Genomic DNA, 19,048 nt, shown 5'->3' with positions numbered 1-19,048 from the left:
TTCTCTGCTATGTTCTATATGTCATATTCTCTGCTATGTTCTATATGTCATATTCTCTGCTATGTTCTATATGTCATATTCTCTGCTATGTTCTATATGTCATATTCTCTGCTATGTTCTATATGTCATATTCTCTGCTATGTTCTATATTCTATGTCATATTCTCTGCTGTGTTCTATATTCTATGTCATATTCTCTGCTATGCTCTATATTCTATGTCATATTCTCTGCTGTGTTCTATGTTTTATATGTCATATTCTCTGCTATGTTCTATATTCTATATGTCATATTCTCTGCTATGTTCTATATGTCATATTCTCTGCTATGTTCTATATTCTATATGTCATATTCTCTGCTATGTTCTATATGTCATATTCTCTGCTATGTTCTATATTATATATGTCATATTCTCTGCTATGTTCTATATTCTATGTCATATTCTCTGCTATGTTCTATATTCTATGTCATATTCTCTGCTGTGTTCTATATTCTATGTCATATTCTCTGCTATGTTCTATATTCTATGTCATATTCTCTGCTATGTTCTATATGTCATATTCTCTGCTATGTTCTATATTCTATGTCATATTCTCTGCTATGTTCTATATTCTATGTCATATTCTCTGCTATGTTCTATATTCTATATGTCATATTCTCTGCTATGTTCTATATTCTATATGTCATATTCTCTGCTATGTTCTATATTCTATATGTCGTATTCTCTGCTATGTTCTATATTCTATATGTCATATTCTCTGCTATGTTCTATATGTCATATTCTCTGCTATGTTCTATATGTCATATTCTCTGCTGTGTTCTATATGTCATATTCCATGCTGTGTTCTATATTATGTATGTCATAGTCTCTGCTATGTTCTATATTATATATGTCATATTCTCTGCTATGTTCTATGTTCTATATGTCATATTCTCTGCCATGTTCTATATTATATATGTCATATTCTCTGCTATATTCTATATGTCATATTCTCTGCTATATTCTATATGTCATATTCTCTGCAATGTTCTATATTCTATGTCATATTCTCTGCTATGTTCTATATTCTATATGTCATATTCTCTGCTATGTTCTATATTCTATGTCATATTCTCTGCTATGTTCTATATTCTATGTCATATTCTCTGCTATGTTCTATATTCTATGTCATATTCTCTGCTATGTTCTATATTCTATATGTCATATTCTCTGCTATGTTCTATGTTCTATATGTCATATTCTCTGCTATGTTCTATGTTCTATATGTCATATTCTCTGCTATGTTCTATATTCTATGTCATATTCTCTGCTATGTTCTATATTCTATATGTCATATTCTCTGCTATGTTCTATATTCTATATGTCATATTCTCTGCTATGTTCTATATTCTATGTCATATTCTCTGCTATGTTCTATATTCTATATGTCATATTCTCTGCTATGTTCTATATTCTATGTCATATTCTCTGCTATGTTCTATATTCTATATGTCATATTCTCTGCTATGTTCTATATGTCATATTCTCTGCTATGTTCTATATTCTATATGTCACATTCTCTGCTATGTTTTATATGTCATATTCTCTGCTGTGTTCTATGTTGTGTATGTCATATTCTCTGCTGTGTTCTATATTATGTATGTCATAGTCTCTGCTATGTTCTATATTATATATGTCATAGTCTCTGCCATGTTCTATATTCTATGTCATAGTCTCTGCTATGTTCTATGTTCTATATGTCATATTCTCTGCTATGTTCTATGTTCTATATGTCATATTCTCTGCCATGTTCTATATTATATATGTCATATTCTCTGCTATATTCTATATGTCATATTCTCTGCTATATTCTATATGTCATATTCTCTGCTATGTTCTATATTCTATGTCATATTCTCTGCTATGTTCTATATTCTATATGTCATATTCTCTGCTATGTTCTATATTCTATGTCATATTCTCTGCTATGTTCTATATTCTATGTCATATTCTCTGCTATGTTCTATATTCTATGTCATATTCTCTGCTATGTTCTATATTCTATATGTCATATTCTCTGCTATGTTCTATGTTCTATATGTCATATTCTCTGCTATGTTCTATATTCTATGTCATATTCTCTGCTATGTTCTATATTCTATATGTCATATTCTCTGCTATGTTCTATATTCTATATGTCATATTCTCTGCTATGTTCTATATTCTATATGTCATATTCTCTGCTATGTTCTATATTCTATATGTCATATTCTCTGCTATGTTCTATATTCTATGTCATATTCTCTGCTATGTTCTATATTCTATATGTCATATTCTCTGCTATGTTCTATATGTCATATTCTCTGCTATGTTCTATATTCTATATGTCACATTCTCTGCTATGTTCTATATGTCATATTCTCTGCTATGTTCTATATTCTATATGTCATATTCTCTGCTATGTTCTATATTCTATGTGTCATAGTCTCTGCTATGTTCTATATTCTATATGTCATAGTCTCTGCTATGTTCTATATTCTATGTCATATTCTCTGCTATGTTCTATATGTCATTCTCTGCTATGCTCTATATTCTATATGTCATAGTCTCTGCTATGTTCTGTATTCTATATGTCATATTCTCTGCTATATTCTATATGTCATATTCTCTGCTACCCGTGGGCAAAATCCGGGCTGCCAGTTCCATGTGTTCTAGATCTATCTGAGCAGATGGAGCAGTAACTGTTCTGTGTTGTAGTTCTACTTTAACATGACAGTTCTACTTTAAGTGAATGTTCTGTGTTGTAGTTCTACTTTAACATGACAGTTCTACGTTAAGTGACTGTTCTGTGTTGTAGTTCTACTATAACATGGCAGTTCTACGTCAAGTGACTGTTCTGTGTTGTAGTTCTACTCTAACATGGCAGTTCTACTTTAAGTGACTTTTCTGTGTGTTCTACATCCGGCTTAACACGACTGTTCTATGTTCTAGATCTGCGTAAACAGATGGAGAGTGCTGAACTGAAGAACCAGCGGTTGAAGGAGGTGGGGAATGTTGTTTATTTTCTATGTAATACATGTTTTATCCCTTTTTCTGCCTCCTACACATCTTATTCCTCTCCTCTACCTCATGTCTCTCTCCTCTACCTCATCATCTCGCTCTTCCACCTCATCTCTCTCTCATCTACCTCATCTCTCTCTCCTCTACCTCATCTCTATCTCCTCTACCTCATCTCTCTCTCCTCTACCTCATCTCTCACTCCTCTACCTCATCTCTCACTTCTCTACCTCATCTCTCACTCCTCTACCTCATCTCCCACTCCTCTACCTCATCTCTCTCTCCTCTACCTCATCTCTCTCTCCTCTACCTCATCTCTCTCTCCTCTACCTCATCTCTCTCTCCTCTACCTCATCTCTCTCTCCTCTACCTCATACCTCTCTCTCTCCTCTACCTCATACCTCTCTCTCCTCTACCTCATACCTCTCTCTCCTCTACCTCATACCTCTCTCTATCCTCTACCTCCTCTCTCTCTATCCTCTACCTCCTCTCTCTCTATCCTCTACCTCATGCCTCTCTCTATCCTCTACCTCATACCTCTCTCTCTATCCTCATACCTCTCCTCTCTCTCCTCTACCTCATCCCTCTCTCCTCTACCTCATCCCTCTCTCCTCTACCTCATCCCTCTCTCCTCTACCCCATCCCTCTCTCCTCTACCTCATCCCTCTCTCCTCTACCTCATCCCTCTCTCCTCTACCTAATCCCCCTCTCCTCTACTCATCCCTCTCTCTTCTACCTCATCCCTCTCCTCTAGCTCATCCCTCTCTCCTCTAGCTCATCCCTCTCTCCTCTAGCTCACCCCTCTCTCCTCTAGCTCACCCCTCTATCCTCTACCTCATACCTCTCTCTCTATCCTCATACCTCTCCTCTCTCTCCTCTACCTCATCCCTCTCTCCTCTACCTCATCCCTCTCTCCTCTACCTCATCCCTCTCTCCTCTACCCCATCCCTCTCTCCTCTACCTCATCCCTCTCTCCTCTACCTCATCCCTCTCTCCTCTACCTCATCCCTCTCCCCTCTACCTCATACCCCTCTCTCCTCTACCTCATACCTCTCTCTCCTCTACCTCATACCTCTCTCTCCTCTACCTCATACCTCTCTCTCCTCTACCTCATACCTCTCTCTCCTCTACCTCATACCTCTCTCTCCTCTACCTCATACCTCTCTCTCCTCTACCTCATACCTCTCTCTCCTCTACCTCACCCCCCTCCTCTACCTCATCCCTCTCTTTTCTACCTCATCTCTCTCTCCTCTACCTCATCTCTCTCTCCTCTACCTCATCTCTCTCTCTCCTCTACCTCATCTCTCTCTCCTCTACCTCATCTCTCTCTCTCTCCTCTACCTCATCTCTCTCTCTCCTCTACCTCATCTCTCTCTCTCTCCTCTACCTCATCTCTCTCTCTCTCCTCTACCTCATACCTCTCTCTCTCTCCTCTACCTCATACCTCTCTCTCTCTCCTCTACCTCATACCTCTCTCTCTCTCCTCTACCTCATACCTCTCTCTCTCTCCTCTACCTCATCTCTTCTGATGTGTGTGAGTGAGTGAAGGAGATTGTGAACCAGTGGTGTATCTGTTGCCAGGTGTTCCAGAGGAAAATTCAGGAGTTCAGGACGGTGTGTTATGTTCTGACAGGCTATCAGATAGACATCACTACTGAGAACCAGTACAGACTGACCTCTGTCTACGCTGAACACATGGACGACTCTCTGCTGTTTAAGGTACACAAACACACAAGGTGGCCAAGCGGTTAGAACGTTGGGCCCGTAACCAATCACCGAACCGACAAGGTGGCCAAGCGGTTAGAACGTTGGGCCAGTAACCAATCACCGAACCGACAAGGTGGCCAAGCGGTTAGAACGTTGGGCCAGTAACCAATCACCGAACCGACAAGGTGGCCAAGCGGTTAGAAGGTTGGGCCAGTAACCAATCACCGAACCGACAAGGTGGCCAAGCGGTTAGAACGTTGGGCCAGTAACCAATCACCGAACCGACAAGGTGGCCAAGCGGTTAGAACGTTGGGCCAGTAACCAATCACCGAACCGACAAGGTGGCCAAGCGGTTAGAACGTTGGGCCAGTAACCAATCACCGAACCGACAAGGTGGCCAAGCGGTTAGAACGTTGGGCCAGTAACCAATCACCGAACCGACAAGGTGGCCAAGCGGTTAGAACGTTGGGCCAGTAACCAATCACCGAACCGACAAGGTGGCCAAGCGGTTAGAACGTTGGGCCAATCACCGAACCGACAAGGTGGCCAAGCGGTTAGAACGTTGGGCCAATCACCGAACCGACAAGGTGGCCAAGCGGTTAGAACGTTGGGCCAATCACCGAACCGACAAGGTGGCCAAGCGGTTAGAACGTTGGGCCAATCACCGAACCGACAAGGTGGCCAAGCGGTTAGAACGTTGGGCCAATCACCGAACCGACAAGGTGGCCAAGCGGTTAGAACGTTGGGCCAATCACCGAACCGACAAGGTGGCCAAGCGGTTAGAACGTTGGGCCAATCACCGAACCGACAAGGTGGCCAAGCGGTTAGAACGTTGGGCCAATCACCGAACCGACAAGGTGGCCAAGCGGTTAGAACGTTGGGCCAATCACCGAACCGACAAGGTGGCCAAGCGGTTAGAACGTTGGGCCAATCACCGAACCGACAAGGTGGCCAAGCGGTTAGAACGTTGGGCCAATCACCGAACCGACAAGGTGGCCAAGCGGTTAGAACGTTGGGCCAATCACCGAACCGACAAGGTGGCCAAGCGGTTAGAACGTTGGGCCAATCACCGAACCGACAAGGTGGCCAAGCGGTTAGAACGTTGGGCCAATCACCGAACCGACAAGGTGGCCAAGCGGTTAGAACGTTGGGCCAATCACCGAACCGACAAGGTAAAAATCTATCTGTGACCTTGACCGAGGCAATTAACCCTCATTGTCTCAGAGGGAGTTTGTATACGTTTATATATACATTTCCAATTCACATGTGTGTGTTAATACATACTGGTACATGTTAAAACACTACTGGTACGTGTTAATACACTACTAGTACATGTTAATACACTACTGGTACGTGTTAATACACTACTGGTACATGTTAATACACTACTGGTACATGTTAATACATACTGGTACGTGTTAATACATACTGGTACGTGTTAATACATACTGGTACGTGTTAATACATACTGGTACGTGTTAATACATACTGGTACGTGTTAATACATACTGGTACGTGTTAATACATACTGGTACGTGTTAATACATACTGGTACGTGTTAATACATACTGGTACGTGTTAATACATACTGGTACGTGTTAATACATACTGGTACGTGTTAATACATACTGGTACGTGTTAATACATACTGGTACGTGTTAATACACACTGGTACGTGTTAATACATACTGGTACGTGTTAATACACACTGGTACGTGTTAATACATACCGGTACGTGTTAATACATACCGGTACGTGTTAATACATACCGGTACGTGTTAATACATACCGGTACGTGTTAATACATACCGGTACGTGTTAATACATACCGGTACGTGTTAATACACTACTGGTACGTGTTAATACACTACTGGTACGTGTTAATACACTACTGGTACGTGTTAATACACTACTGGTACATGTTAATACACTACTGGTACGTGTTAATACACTACTGGTACGTGTTAATACACTACTGGTACGTGTTAATACATACTGGTACGTGTTAATACATACTTTTACGTGTTAATACATACCGGTACGTGTTAATACATACCGGTACGTGTTAATACATACCGGTACGTGTTAATACATACCGGTACGTGTTAATACACTACTGGTACATGTTAATACACTACTGGTACATGTTAATACACTACTAGTACATGTTAATACACTACTGGTACGTGTTAATACACTACTGGTACATGTTAATACACTACTGGTACGTGTTAATACACTACTGGTACATGTTAATACACTACTGGTACATGTTAATACACTACTGGTACATGTTAATACATACTGGTACGTGTTAATACACTACTGGTACGTGTTAATACACTACTGGTACATGTTAATACACTACTGGTACATGTTAATACACTACTGGTACGTGTTAATACATACTGGTACGTGTTAATACATACTGGTACGTGTTAATACATACTTTTACGTGTTAATACATACCGGTACGTGTTAATACACTACTGGTACGTGTTAATACATACCGGTACGTGTTAATACATACCGGTACGTGTTAATACACTACTGGTACGTGTTAATACACTACTGGTACATGTTAATACACTACTGGTACATGTGTGAAACAGGGTCTCTCTGTGTCTCTCTGTGTCTCTCTCGCTCTCTCACTCACACTCTGTGAGTGTGTAAAATCTGTGTGATAGCTTTTAAAACTGTTGGCTCTATGAAACCCAGACAGCTCACGTTGAGACCAATTTCCCCCAAATGAAAAGGTGTGTTGCTCTCTCCTTCTCTCTGTTTGTTTTTCCTTTCCACTTGGAGCTTCCTGTAGTTCTCTTTTCAAACTAACCAAACAGAATACACAACCTTAGAACCATGGATCTCACTACCAGTAGAACCTGACAACCAACCAGTAGAACCTGACAACCAACCAGTAGAACCTGACAACCAGTAGAACCTGCCCTCCACAACGTGAAAAATAGCCTGTGCGGGTCGCCAGAAATCACTAACATCCGCCTTTTAACCTAACTTCTGTTTCCTGTTTCCCATGAAAAACGGAAGAGGGACCTCAGCTTGGACGTCTCGTTATGTCTGCTAGGTTACATGTGTAGAGACTAGTTATGTCTGCTAGGTTACATGTGTAGAGACTAGTTATGTCTGCTAGGTTACATGTGTAGAGACTAGTTATGTCTGTTAGGTTACATGTGTAGAGACTAGTTATGTCTGTTAGGTTACATGTGTAGAGACTAGTTATGTCTGTTAGGTTACATGTGAAGAGACTAGTTATGTCTGCTAGGTTACATGTGTAGAGACTAGTTATGTCTGTTAGGTTACATGTGTAGAGACTAGTTATGTCTGTTAGGTTACATGTGTAGAGACTAGTTATGTCTGTTAGGTTACATGTGTAGAGACTAGTTATGTCTGTTAGGTTACATGTGTAGAGACTAGTTATGTCTGTTAGGTTACATGTGTAGAGACTAGTTATGTCTGCTAGGTTACATGTGTAGAGACTAGTTATGTCTGTTAGGTTACATGTGTAGAGACTAGTTATGTCTGCTAGGTTACATGTGTAGAGACTAGTTATGTCTGTTAGGTTACATGTGTAGAGACTAGTTATGTCTGTTAGGTTACATGTGTAGAGACTAGTTATGTCTGTTAGGTTACATGTGTAGAGACTAGTTATGTCTGCTAGGTTACATGTGTAGAGACTAGTTATGTCTGTTAGGTTACATGTGTAGAGACTAGTTATGTCTGTTAGGTTACATGTGTAGAGACTAGTTATGTCTGCTAGGTTACATGTGAAGAGACTAGTTATGTCTGTTAGGTTACATGTGTAGAGACTAGTTATGTCTGCTAGGTTACATGTGTAGAGACTAGTTATGTCTGTTAGGTTACATGTGTAGAGACTAGTTATGTCTGTTAGGTTACATGTGTAGAGACTAGTTATGTCTGCTAGGTTACATGTGTAGAGACTAGTTATGTCTGCTAGGTTACATGTGTAGAGACTAGTTATGTCTGTTAGGTTACATGTGTAGAGACTAGTTATGTCTGCTACGTTACATGTGTAGAGACTAGTTATGTCTGCTAGGTTACATGTGTAGAGACTAGTTATGTCTGTTAGGTTACATGTGAAGAGACTAGTTATGTCTGCTACGTTAGGTTACATGTGTAGAGACTAGTTATGTCTGCTAGGTTACATGTGTAGAGACTAGTTATGTCTGCTACGTTACATGTGTAGAGACTAGTTATGTCTGCTAGGTTACATGTGTAGAGACTAGTTATGTCTGTTAGGTTACATGTGAAGAGACTAGTTATGTCTGCTACGTTAGGTTACATGTGTAGAGACTAGTTATGTCTGCTAGGTTACATGTGTAGAGACTAGTTATGTCTGCTAGGTTACATGTGTAGAGACTAGTTATGTCTGTTAGGTTACATGTGTAGAGACTAGTTATGTCTGTTAGGTTACATGTGTAGAGACTAGTTATGTCTGCTAGGTTAGGTTACATGTGTAGAGACTAGTTATGTCTGTTAGGTTACATGTGTAGAGACTAGTTATGTCTGTTAGGTTACATGTGTAGAGACTAGTTATGTCTGTTAGGTTACATGTGTAGAGACTAGTTATGTCTGCTAGGTTACATGTGTAGAGACTAGTTATGTCTGCTACGTTACATGTGTAGAGACTAGTTATGTCTGCTAGGTTACATGTGTAGAGACTAGTTATGTCTGTTAGGTTACATGTGAAGAGACTAGTTATGTCTGCTACGTTAGGTTACATGTGTAGAGACTAGTTATGTCTGCTAGGTTACATGTGTAGAGACTAGTTATGTCTGCTAGGTTACATGTGTAGAGACTAGTTATGTCTGTTAGGTTACATGTGTAGAGACTAGTTATGTCTGTTAGGTTACATGTGTAGAGACTAGTTATGTCTGCTACGTTACATGTGTAGAGACTAGTTATGTCTGCTAGGTTACATGTGTAGAGACTAGTTATGTCTGTTAGGTTACATGTGAAGAGACTAGTTATGTCTGCTACGTTAGGTTACATGTGAAGAGACTAGTTATGTCTGCTAGGTTACATGTGAAGAGACTAGTTATGTCTGTTAGGTTACATGTGTAGAGACTAGTTATGTCTGCTAGGTTACATGTGAAGAGACTAGTTATGTCTGTTAGGTTACATGTGAAGAGACTAGTTATGTCTGCTAGGTTACATGTGAAGAGACTAGTTATGTCTGTTAGGTTACATGTGAAGAGACTAGTTATGTCTGCTAGGTTACATGTGAAGAGACTAGTTATGTCTGCTAGGTTACATGTGTAGAGACTAGTTATGTCTGTTAGGTTACATGTGTAGAGACTAGTTATGTCTGCTAGGTTACATGTGTAGAGACTAGTTATGTCTGCTAGGTTACATGTGTAGAGACTAGTTATGTCTGCTACGTTACATGTGTAGAGACTAGTTATGTCTGCTAGGTTACATGTGTAGAGACTAGTTATGTCTGTTAGGTTACATGTGAAGAGACTAGTTATGTCTGCTACGTTAGGTTACATGTGTAGAGACTAGTTATGTCTGCTAGGTTACATGTGTAGAGACTAGTTATGTCTGCTAGGTTACATGTGTAGAGACTAGTTATGTCTGTTAGGTTACATGTGTAGAGACTAGTTATGTCTGTTAGGTTACATGTGTAGAGACTAGTTATGTCTGCTACGTTACATGTGTAGAGACTAGTTATGTCTGCTAGGTTACATGTGTAGAGACTAGTTATGTCTGTTAGGTTACATGTGAAGAGACTAGTTATGTCTGCTACGTTAGGTTACATGTGAAGAGACTAGTTATGTCTGCTAGGTTACATGTGAAGAGACTAGTTATGTCTGTTAGGTTACATGTGTAGAGACTAGTTATGTCTGCTAGGTTACATGTGAAGAGACTAGTTATGTCTGTTAGGTTACATGTGAAGAGACTAGTTATGTCTGCTAGGTTACATGTGAAGAGACTAGTTATGTCTGTTAGGTTACATGTGAAGAGACTAGTTATGTCTGCTAGGTTACATGTGAAGAGACTAGTTATGTCTGCTAGGTTACATGTGAAGAGACTAGTTATGTCTGTTAGGTTACATGTGAAGAGACTAGTTATGTCTGCTACGTTAGGTTACATGTGAAGAGACTAGTTATGTCTGCTAGGTTACATGTGAAGAGACTAGTTATGTCTGTTAGGTTACATGTGTAGAGACTAGTTATGTCTGCTAGGTTACATGTGAAGAGACTAGTTATGTCTGTTAGGTTACATGTGAAGAGACTAGTTATGTCTGTTAGGTTACATGTGTAGAGACTAGTTATGTCTGCTAGGTTACATGTGAAGAGACTAGTTATGTCTGTTAGGTTACATGTGTAGAGACTAGTTATGTCTGCTAGGTTACATGTGAAGAGACTAGTTATGTCTGTTAGGTTACATGTGAAGAGACTAGTTATGTCTGTTAGGTTACATGTGTAGAGACTAGTTATGTCTGTTAGGTTACATGTGAAGAGACTAGTTATGTCTGCTAGGTTACATGTGTAGAGACTAGTTATGTCTGTTAGGTTACATGTGTAGAGACTAGTTATGTCTGCTAGGTTACATGTGAAGAGACTAGTTATGTCTGTTAGGTTACATGTGAAGAGACTAGTTATGTCTGCTAGGTTACATGTGTAGAGACTAGTTATGTCTGCTACGTTAGTTACATGTGTAGAGACTAGTTATGTCTGCTACGTTAGTTACATGTGTAGAGACTAGTTATGTCTGTTAGGTTACATGTGTAGAGACTAGTTATGTCTGTTAGGTTACATGTGTAGAGACTAGTTATGTCTGTTAGGTTACATGTGTAGAGACTAGTTATGTCTGCTAGGTTACATGTGTAGAGACTAGTTATGTCTGTTAGGTTACATGTGTAGAGACTAGTTATGTCTGTTAGGTTACATGTGAAGAGACTAGTTATGTCTGCTAGGTTACATGTGTAGAGACTAGTTATGTCTGCTAGGTTACATGTGTAGAGACTAGTTATGTCTGTTAGGTTACATGTGTAGAGACTAGTTATGTCTGTTAGGTTACATGTGAAGAGACTAGTTATGTCTGCTAGGTTACATGTGTAGAGACTAGTTATGTCTGCTAGGTTACATGTGTAGAGACTAGTTATGTCTGTTAGGTTACATGTGTAGAGACTAGTTATGTCTGCTAGGTTACATGTGAAGAGACTAGTTATGTCTGCTAGGTTACATGTGTAGAGACTAGTTATGTCTGCTACGTTAGGTTACATGTGTAGAGACTAGTTATGTCTGCTAGGTTACATGTGTAGAGACTAGTTATGTCTGCTACGTCAGGTTACATGTGAAGAGACTAGTTATGTCTGCTAGGTTACATGTGTAGAGACTAGTTATGTCTGCTAGGTTACATGTGTAGAGACTAGTTATGTCTGTTAGGTTACATGTGTAGAGACTAGTTATGTCTGCTAGGTTACATGTGAAGAGACTAGTTATGTCTGCTAGGTTACATGTGTAGAGACTAGTTATGTCTGCTACGTCAGGTTACATGTGTAGAGACTAGTTATGTCTGCTACGTCAGGTTACATGTGAAGAGACTAGTTATGTCTGCTAGGTTACATGTGTAGAGACTAGTTATGTCTGTTAGGTTACATGTGTAGAGACTAGTTATGTCTGTTAGGTTACATGTGAAGAGACTAGTTATGTCTGTTAGTTACATGTGAAGAGACTAGTTATGTCTGCTAGGTTACATGTGTAGAGACTAGTTATGTCTGTTAGGTTACATGTGTAGAGACTAGTTATGTCTGTTAGGTTACATGTGTAGAGACTAGTTATGTCTGCTAGGTTACATGTGTAGAGACTAGTTATGTCTGTTAGGTTACATGTGTAGAGACTAGTTATGTCTGTTAGGTTACATGTGAAGAGACTAGTTATGTCTGTTAGTTACATGTGAAGAGACTAGTTATGTCTGCTACGTTAGGATACATGTGTAGAGACTAGTTATGTCTGCTAGGTTACATGTGTAGAGACTAGTTATGTCTGTTAGGTTACATGTGAAGAGACTAGTTATGTCTGTTAGGTTACATGTGTAGAGACTAGTTATGTCTGCTAGGTTACATGTGTAGAGACTAGTTATGTCTGTTAGGTTACATGTGAAGAGACTAGTTATGTCTGTTAGGTTACATGTGTAGAGACTAGTTATGTCTGCTAGGTTACATGTGTAGAGACTAGTTATGTCTGTTAGGTTACATGTGAAGAGACTAGTTATGTCTGCTACGTTAGGTTACATGTGAAGAGACTAGTTATGTCTGCTAGGTTACATGTGAAGAGACTAGTTATGTCTGCTACGTTAGGTTACATGTGAAGAGACTAGTTATGTCTGCTAGGTTACATGTGAAGAGACTAGTTATGTCTGCTACGTTAGGTTAAATGGAAGAGACTAGTTATGTCTGCTAGGTTACATGTGAAGAGACTAGTTATGTCTGCTACGTTAGGTTACATGTGTAGAGACTAGTTATGTCTGCTACGTTAGTTACATGTGTAGAGACTAGTTATGTCTGCTACGTTAGGTTACATGTGAAGAGACTAGTTATGTCTGCTAGGTTACATGTGAAGAGACTAGTTATGTCTGCTACGTTAGGTTACATGTGTAGAGACTAGTTATGTCTGCTACGTTAGTTACATGTGTAGAGACTAGTTATGTCTGTTACGTTAGTTACATGTGTAGAGACTAGTTATGTCTGCTAGGTTACATGTGTAGAGACTAGTTATGTCTGCTACGTCAGGTTACATGTGTAGAGACTAGTTATGTCTGCTAGGTTACATGTGAAGAGACTAGTTATGTCTGTTACGTTAGGATACATGTGTAGAGACTAGTTATGTCTGCTACGTTAGGTTACATGTGAAGAGACTAGTTATGTCTGCTACGTTAGTTACATGTGTAGAGACTAGTTATGTCTGCTACGTTAGGTTACATGTGAAGAGACTAGTTATGTCTGTTACGTTAGGATACATGTGTAGAGACTAGTTATGTCTGCTACGTCAGGTTACATGTGTAGAGACTAGTTATGTCTGCTAGGTTACATGTGAAGAGACTAGTTATGTCTGTTAGGTTACATGTGTAGAGACTAGTTATGTCTGCTACGTTAGGTTACATGTGTAGAGACTAGTTATGTCTGCTACGTTAGGTTACATGTGAAGAGACTAGTTATGTCTGCTAGGTTACATGTGAAGAGACTAGTTATGTCTGTTACGTTAGGATACATGTGTAGAGACTAGTTATGTCTGCTACGTCAGGTTACATGTGAAGAGACTAGTTATGTCTGCTAGGTTACATGTGAAGAGACTAGTTATGTCTGCTACGTTAGGTTACATGTGAAGAGACTAGTTATGTCTGCTAGGTTACATGTGAAGAGACTAGTTATGTCTGCTACGTTAGGTTAAATGGAAGAGACTAGTTATGTCTGCTAGGTTACATGTGAAGAGACTAGTTATGTCTGCTACGTTAGGTTACATGTGTAGAGACTAGTTATGTCTGCTACGTTAGTTACATGTGTAGAGACTAGTTATGTCTGCTACGTTAGGTTACATGTGAAGAGACTAGTTATGTCTGCTAGGTTACATGTGAAGAGACTAGTTATGTCTGCTACGTTAGGTTACATGTGTAGAGACTAGTTATGTCTGCTACGTTAGTTACATGTGTAGAGACTAGTTATGTCTGTTACGTTAGTTACATGTGTAGAGACTAGTTATGTCTGCTAGGTTACATGTGTAGAGACTAGTTATGTCTGCTACGTCAGGTTACATGTGTAGAGACTAGTTATGTCTGCTAGGTTACATGTGAAGAGACTAGTTATGTCTGTTACGTTAGGATACATGTGTAGAGACTAGTTATGTCTGCTACGTTAGGTTACATGTGAAGAGACTAGTTATGTCTGCTACGTTAGTTACATGTGTAGAGACTAGTTATGTCTGCTAGGTTACATGTGTAGAGACTAGTTATGTCTGTTACGTTAGGATACATGTGTAGAGACTAGTTATGTCTGCTACGTCAGGTTACATGTGTAGAGACTAGTTATGTCTGCTAGGTTACATGTGAAGAGACTAGTTATGTCTGCTACGTTAGGTTACATGTGTAGAGACTAGTTATGTCTGCTACGTTAGGATACATGTGTAGAGACTAGTTATGTCTGCTACGTCAGGTTACATGTGAAGAGACTAGTTATGTCTGTTACGTTAGGATACATGTGTAGAGACTAGTTATGTCTGCTACGTCAGGTTACATGTGTAGAGACTAGTTATGTCTGCTACGTTAGGTTACATGTGAAGAGACTAGTTATGTCTGTTACGTTAGGATACATGTGTAGAGACTAGTTATGTCTGCTACGTCAGGTTACATGTGTAGAGACTAGTTATGTCTGCTAGGTTACATGTGAAGAGACTAGTTATGTCTGTTACGTTAGGATACATGTGTAGAGACTAGTTATGTCTGCTACGTTAGTTACATGTGTAGAGACTAGTTATGTCTGCTACGTTAGGTTACATGTGAAGAGACTAGTTATGTCTGTTACGTTAGGATACATGTGTAGAGACTAGTTATGTCTGCTACGTTAGGTTACATGTGTAGAGACTAGTTATGTCTGCTACGTTAGGATACATGTGTAGAGACTAGTTATGTCTGCTACGTTAGGTTACATGTGAAGAGACTAGTTATGTCTGCTACGTTAGGTTACATGTGTAGAGACTAGTTATGTCTGCTACGTTAGGTTACATGTGTAGAGACTAGTTATGTCTGCTACGTTAGGTTACATGTGAAGAGACTAGTTATGTCTGCTACGTTAGGTTACATGTGTAGAGACTAGTTATGTCTGCTACGTTAGGTTACATGTGTAGAGACTAGTTATGTCTGCTACGTTAGGTTACATGTGAAGAGACTAGTTATGTCTGCTACGTTAGGTTACATGTGTAGAGACTAGTTATGTCTGCTACGTTAGGTTACATGTGTAGAGACTAGTTATGTCTGCTACGTTAGGATACATGTGTAGAGACTAGTTATGTCTGCTACGTTAGGTTACATGTGTAGAGACTAGTTATGTCTGCTACGTTAGGTTACATGTGAAGAGACTAGTTATGTCTGCTACGTTAGGTTACATGTGTAGAGACTAGTTATGTCTGCTACGTTAGGTTACATGTGAAGAGACTAGTTATGTCTGCTACGTTAGTTACATGTGTAGAGACTAGTTATGTCTGCTACGTTAGGTTACATGTGTAGAGACTAGTTATGTCTGCTACATTAGGTTACATGTGTAGAGACTAGTTATGTCTGCTACATTAGGTTACATGTGTAGAGACTAGTTATGTCTGCTACATTAGGTTACATGTGTAGAGACTAGTTATGTCTGCTACGTCAGGTTACATGTGTAGAGACTAGTTATGTCTGCTACGTTAGGTTACATGTGAAGAGACTAGTTATGTCTGCTACGTTAGGTTACATGTGTAGAGACTAGTTATGTCTGCTACGTCAGGTTACATGTGTAGAGACTAGTTATGTCTGCTACGTTAGGTTACATGTGTAGAGACTAGTTATGTCTGCTACGTCAGGTTACATGTGTAGAGACTAGTTATGTCTGCTACGTCAGGTTACATGTGAAGAGACTAGTTATGTCTGCTACGTTAGGTTACATGTGAAGAGACTAGTTATGTCTGTTACGTTAGGATACATGTGTAGAGACTAGTTATGTCTGCTACGTTAGGTTACATGTGTAGAGACTAGTTATGTCTGCTACGTTAGGATACATGTGTAGAGACTAGTTATGTCTGCTACGTTAGGTTACATGTGAAGAGACTAGTTATGTCTGCTACGTTAGGTTACATGTGTAGAGACTAGTTATGTCTGCTACGTTAGGTTACATGTGTAGAGACTAGTTATGTCTGCTACGTTAGGTTACATGTGAAGAGACTAGTTATGTCTGCTACGTTAGGTTACATGTGTAGAGACTAGTTATGTCTGCTACGTTAGGTTACATGTGTAGAGACTAGTTATGTCTGCTACGTTAGGATACATGTGTAGAGACTAGTTATGTCTGCTACGTTAGGTTACATGTGAAGAGACTAGTTATGTCTGCTACGTTAGGTTACATGTGAAGAGACTAGTTATGTCTGCTACGTTAGGTTACATGTGTAGAGACTAGTTATGTCTGCTACGTTAGGTTACATGTGAAGAGACTAGTTATGTCTGCTACGTTAGTTACATGTGTAGAGACTAGTTATGTCTGTTAGGTTACATGTGTAGAGACTAGTTATGTCTGTTAGGTTACATTTGTAGAGACTAGTTATGTCTGCTACGTCAGGTTACATGTGTAGAGACTAGTTATGTCTGCTACGTTAGGTTACATGTGAAGAGACTAGTTATGTCTGCTACGTTAGGTTACATGTGTAGAGACTAGTTATGTCTGCTACGTTAGGTTACATGTGTAGAGACTAGTTATGTCTGCTACGTCAGGTTACATGTGTAGAGACTAGTTATGTCTGCTACGTCAGGTTACATGTGAAGAGACTAGTTATGTCTACTACGTTAGGATACATGTGTAGAGACTAGTTATGTCTGCTACGTTAGGTTACATGTGAAGAGACTAGTTATGTCTGCTACGTTAGTTACATGTGTAGAGACTAGTTATGTCTGTTAGGTTACATGTGTAGAGACTAGTTATGTCTGTTAGGTTACATTTGTAGAGACTAGTTATGTCTGCTATGTTAGTTACATGTGTAGAGACTAGTTATGTCTGCTACGTTAGTTACATGTGTAGAGACTAGTTATGTCTGCTACGTTAGGTTACATGTGTAGAGACTAGTTATGTCTGCTACATTAGGTTACATGTGTAGAGACTAGTTATGTCTGCTACATTAGGTTACATGTGTAGAGACTAGTTATGTCTGCTACGTCAGGTTACATGTGTAGAGACTAGTTATGTCTGCTACGTTAGGTTACATGTGTAGAGACTAGTTATGTCTGCTACGTTAGTTACATGTGTAGAGACTAGTTATGTCTGCTACGTTAGGTTACATGTGTAGAGACTAGTTATGTCTGCTACGTTAGGTTACATGTGAAGAGACTAGTTATGTCTGCTACGTCAGGTTACATGTGAAGAGACTAGTTATGTCTGCTACGTTAGTTACATGTGTAGAGACTAGTTATGTCTGCTACGTTAGGTTACATGTGTAGAGACTAGTTATGTCTGCTACGTCAGGTTACATGTGAAGAGACTCTATAACACAGGTGGTTATCAGAGAGAGAGAGATGAGGGAGATTGGAGGGTTAGAGAAAGAGACAGGGGAGGGTTAGAGAAAGAGATAGAGGGATAGATAGAGAGATGGAGGGAGAGATGGAGGGATAGATAGAGAGATGGAGGGATAGAGAAAGAGATGGAGGGATAGATAGAGAGCTGGAGGGAGAGATGGAGGGATAGATAGCGAGTTGGAGGGATAGAGAAAGAGTTGGAGGGATAGATGGTGGGATAGAGAAAGAGATGGAGGGATAGATGGAGGGAGAGGTGGAGGGATAGAGAGGTGGAGGGATAGAGAGGTGGAGGGATAGAGAGGGGGAGGGATAGAGAGGGGGAGGGATAGAGAGGGGGAGGGATAGAGAGGGGGAGGGATAGAGAGGGGGAGGGATAGAGAGGGGGAGGGATAGAGAGGGGGAGGGATAGAGAGGGGGAGGGATAGAGAGGTGGAGGGATAGAGAGGTGGAGGGATAGAGAGGTGGAGGGATAGAGAGGTGGAGGGATAGAGAGGTGGAGGGATAGAGAGGTGGAGGGATAGAGAGGTGGAGGGATAGAGAGGTGGAGGGATAGAGAGGTGGAGGGATAGAGAGGTGGAGGGATAGAGAGGTGGAGGGATGGATAGAGGTGTGGAGGGATGGATAGAGGTGTGGAGGGATGGATAGGTGTGGAGGGATGGATAGAGGTGGAGGGATGGATAGAGGTGGAGGGATGGATAGAGGTGGAGAGATGGATAGAGGTGGAGAGATGGATAGAGGTGGAGGGATGGATAGAGGTGGAGGGATGGATAGAGGTGGAGGGATGGATAGAGGTGGAGGGATGGATAGAGGTGGAGGGATGGATAGAGGTGGAGGGATGGATAGAGGTGGAGGGATGGATAGAGGTGGAGGGATGGATAGAGGTGGAGAGATGGATAGAGAGGTGGAGAGATGGATAGAGAGGTGGAGAGATGGATAGAGAGGTGGAGAGATGGATAGAGAGGTGGAGGGATGGATAGAGAGGTGGAGGGATGGATAGAGAGGTGGAGGGATGGATAGAGA

At 40.3% G+C, this 19,048-nt stretch overlaps 1 protein-coding gene across 1 annotated transcript in view; it reads left to right on the top strand.

Annotated features, from left to right (window-relative positions):
* LOC129835008 (mitotic spindle assembly checkpoint protein MAD1-like) overlaps positions 1 to 19,048 on the top strand; it is a 122,544-nt gene that overhangs the window by 65,168 nt on the left and 38,328 nt on the right. Inside the window, exons 8-9 of the mRNA XM_055900350.1 lie at positions 2,969 to 3,021; positions 4,616 to 4,753. Coding sequence (XP_055756325.1) covers positions 2,969 to 3,021; positions 4,616 to 4,753 — 191 coding nt within the window. The remainder of the gene's footprint in view (positions 1 to 2,968; positions 3,022 to 4,615; positions 4,754 to 19,048) is intronic.

This window comes from Salvelinus fontinalis, chromosome 3 (genome assembly GCF_029448725.1).
Source record: "Salvelinus fontinalis isolate EN_2023a chromosome 3, ASM2944872v1, whole genome shotgun sequence".
In the NCBI taxonomy this organism is placed as follows: domain Eukaryota; kingdom Metazoa; phylum Chordata; class Actinopteri; order Salmoniformes; family Salmonidae; genus Salvelinus; species Salvelinus fontinalis.
This window is presented reverse-complemented; position numbering and strand designations above follow the sequence as displayed.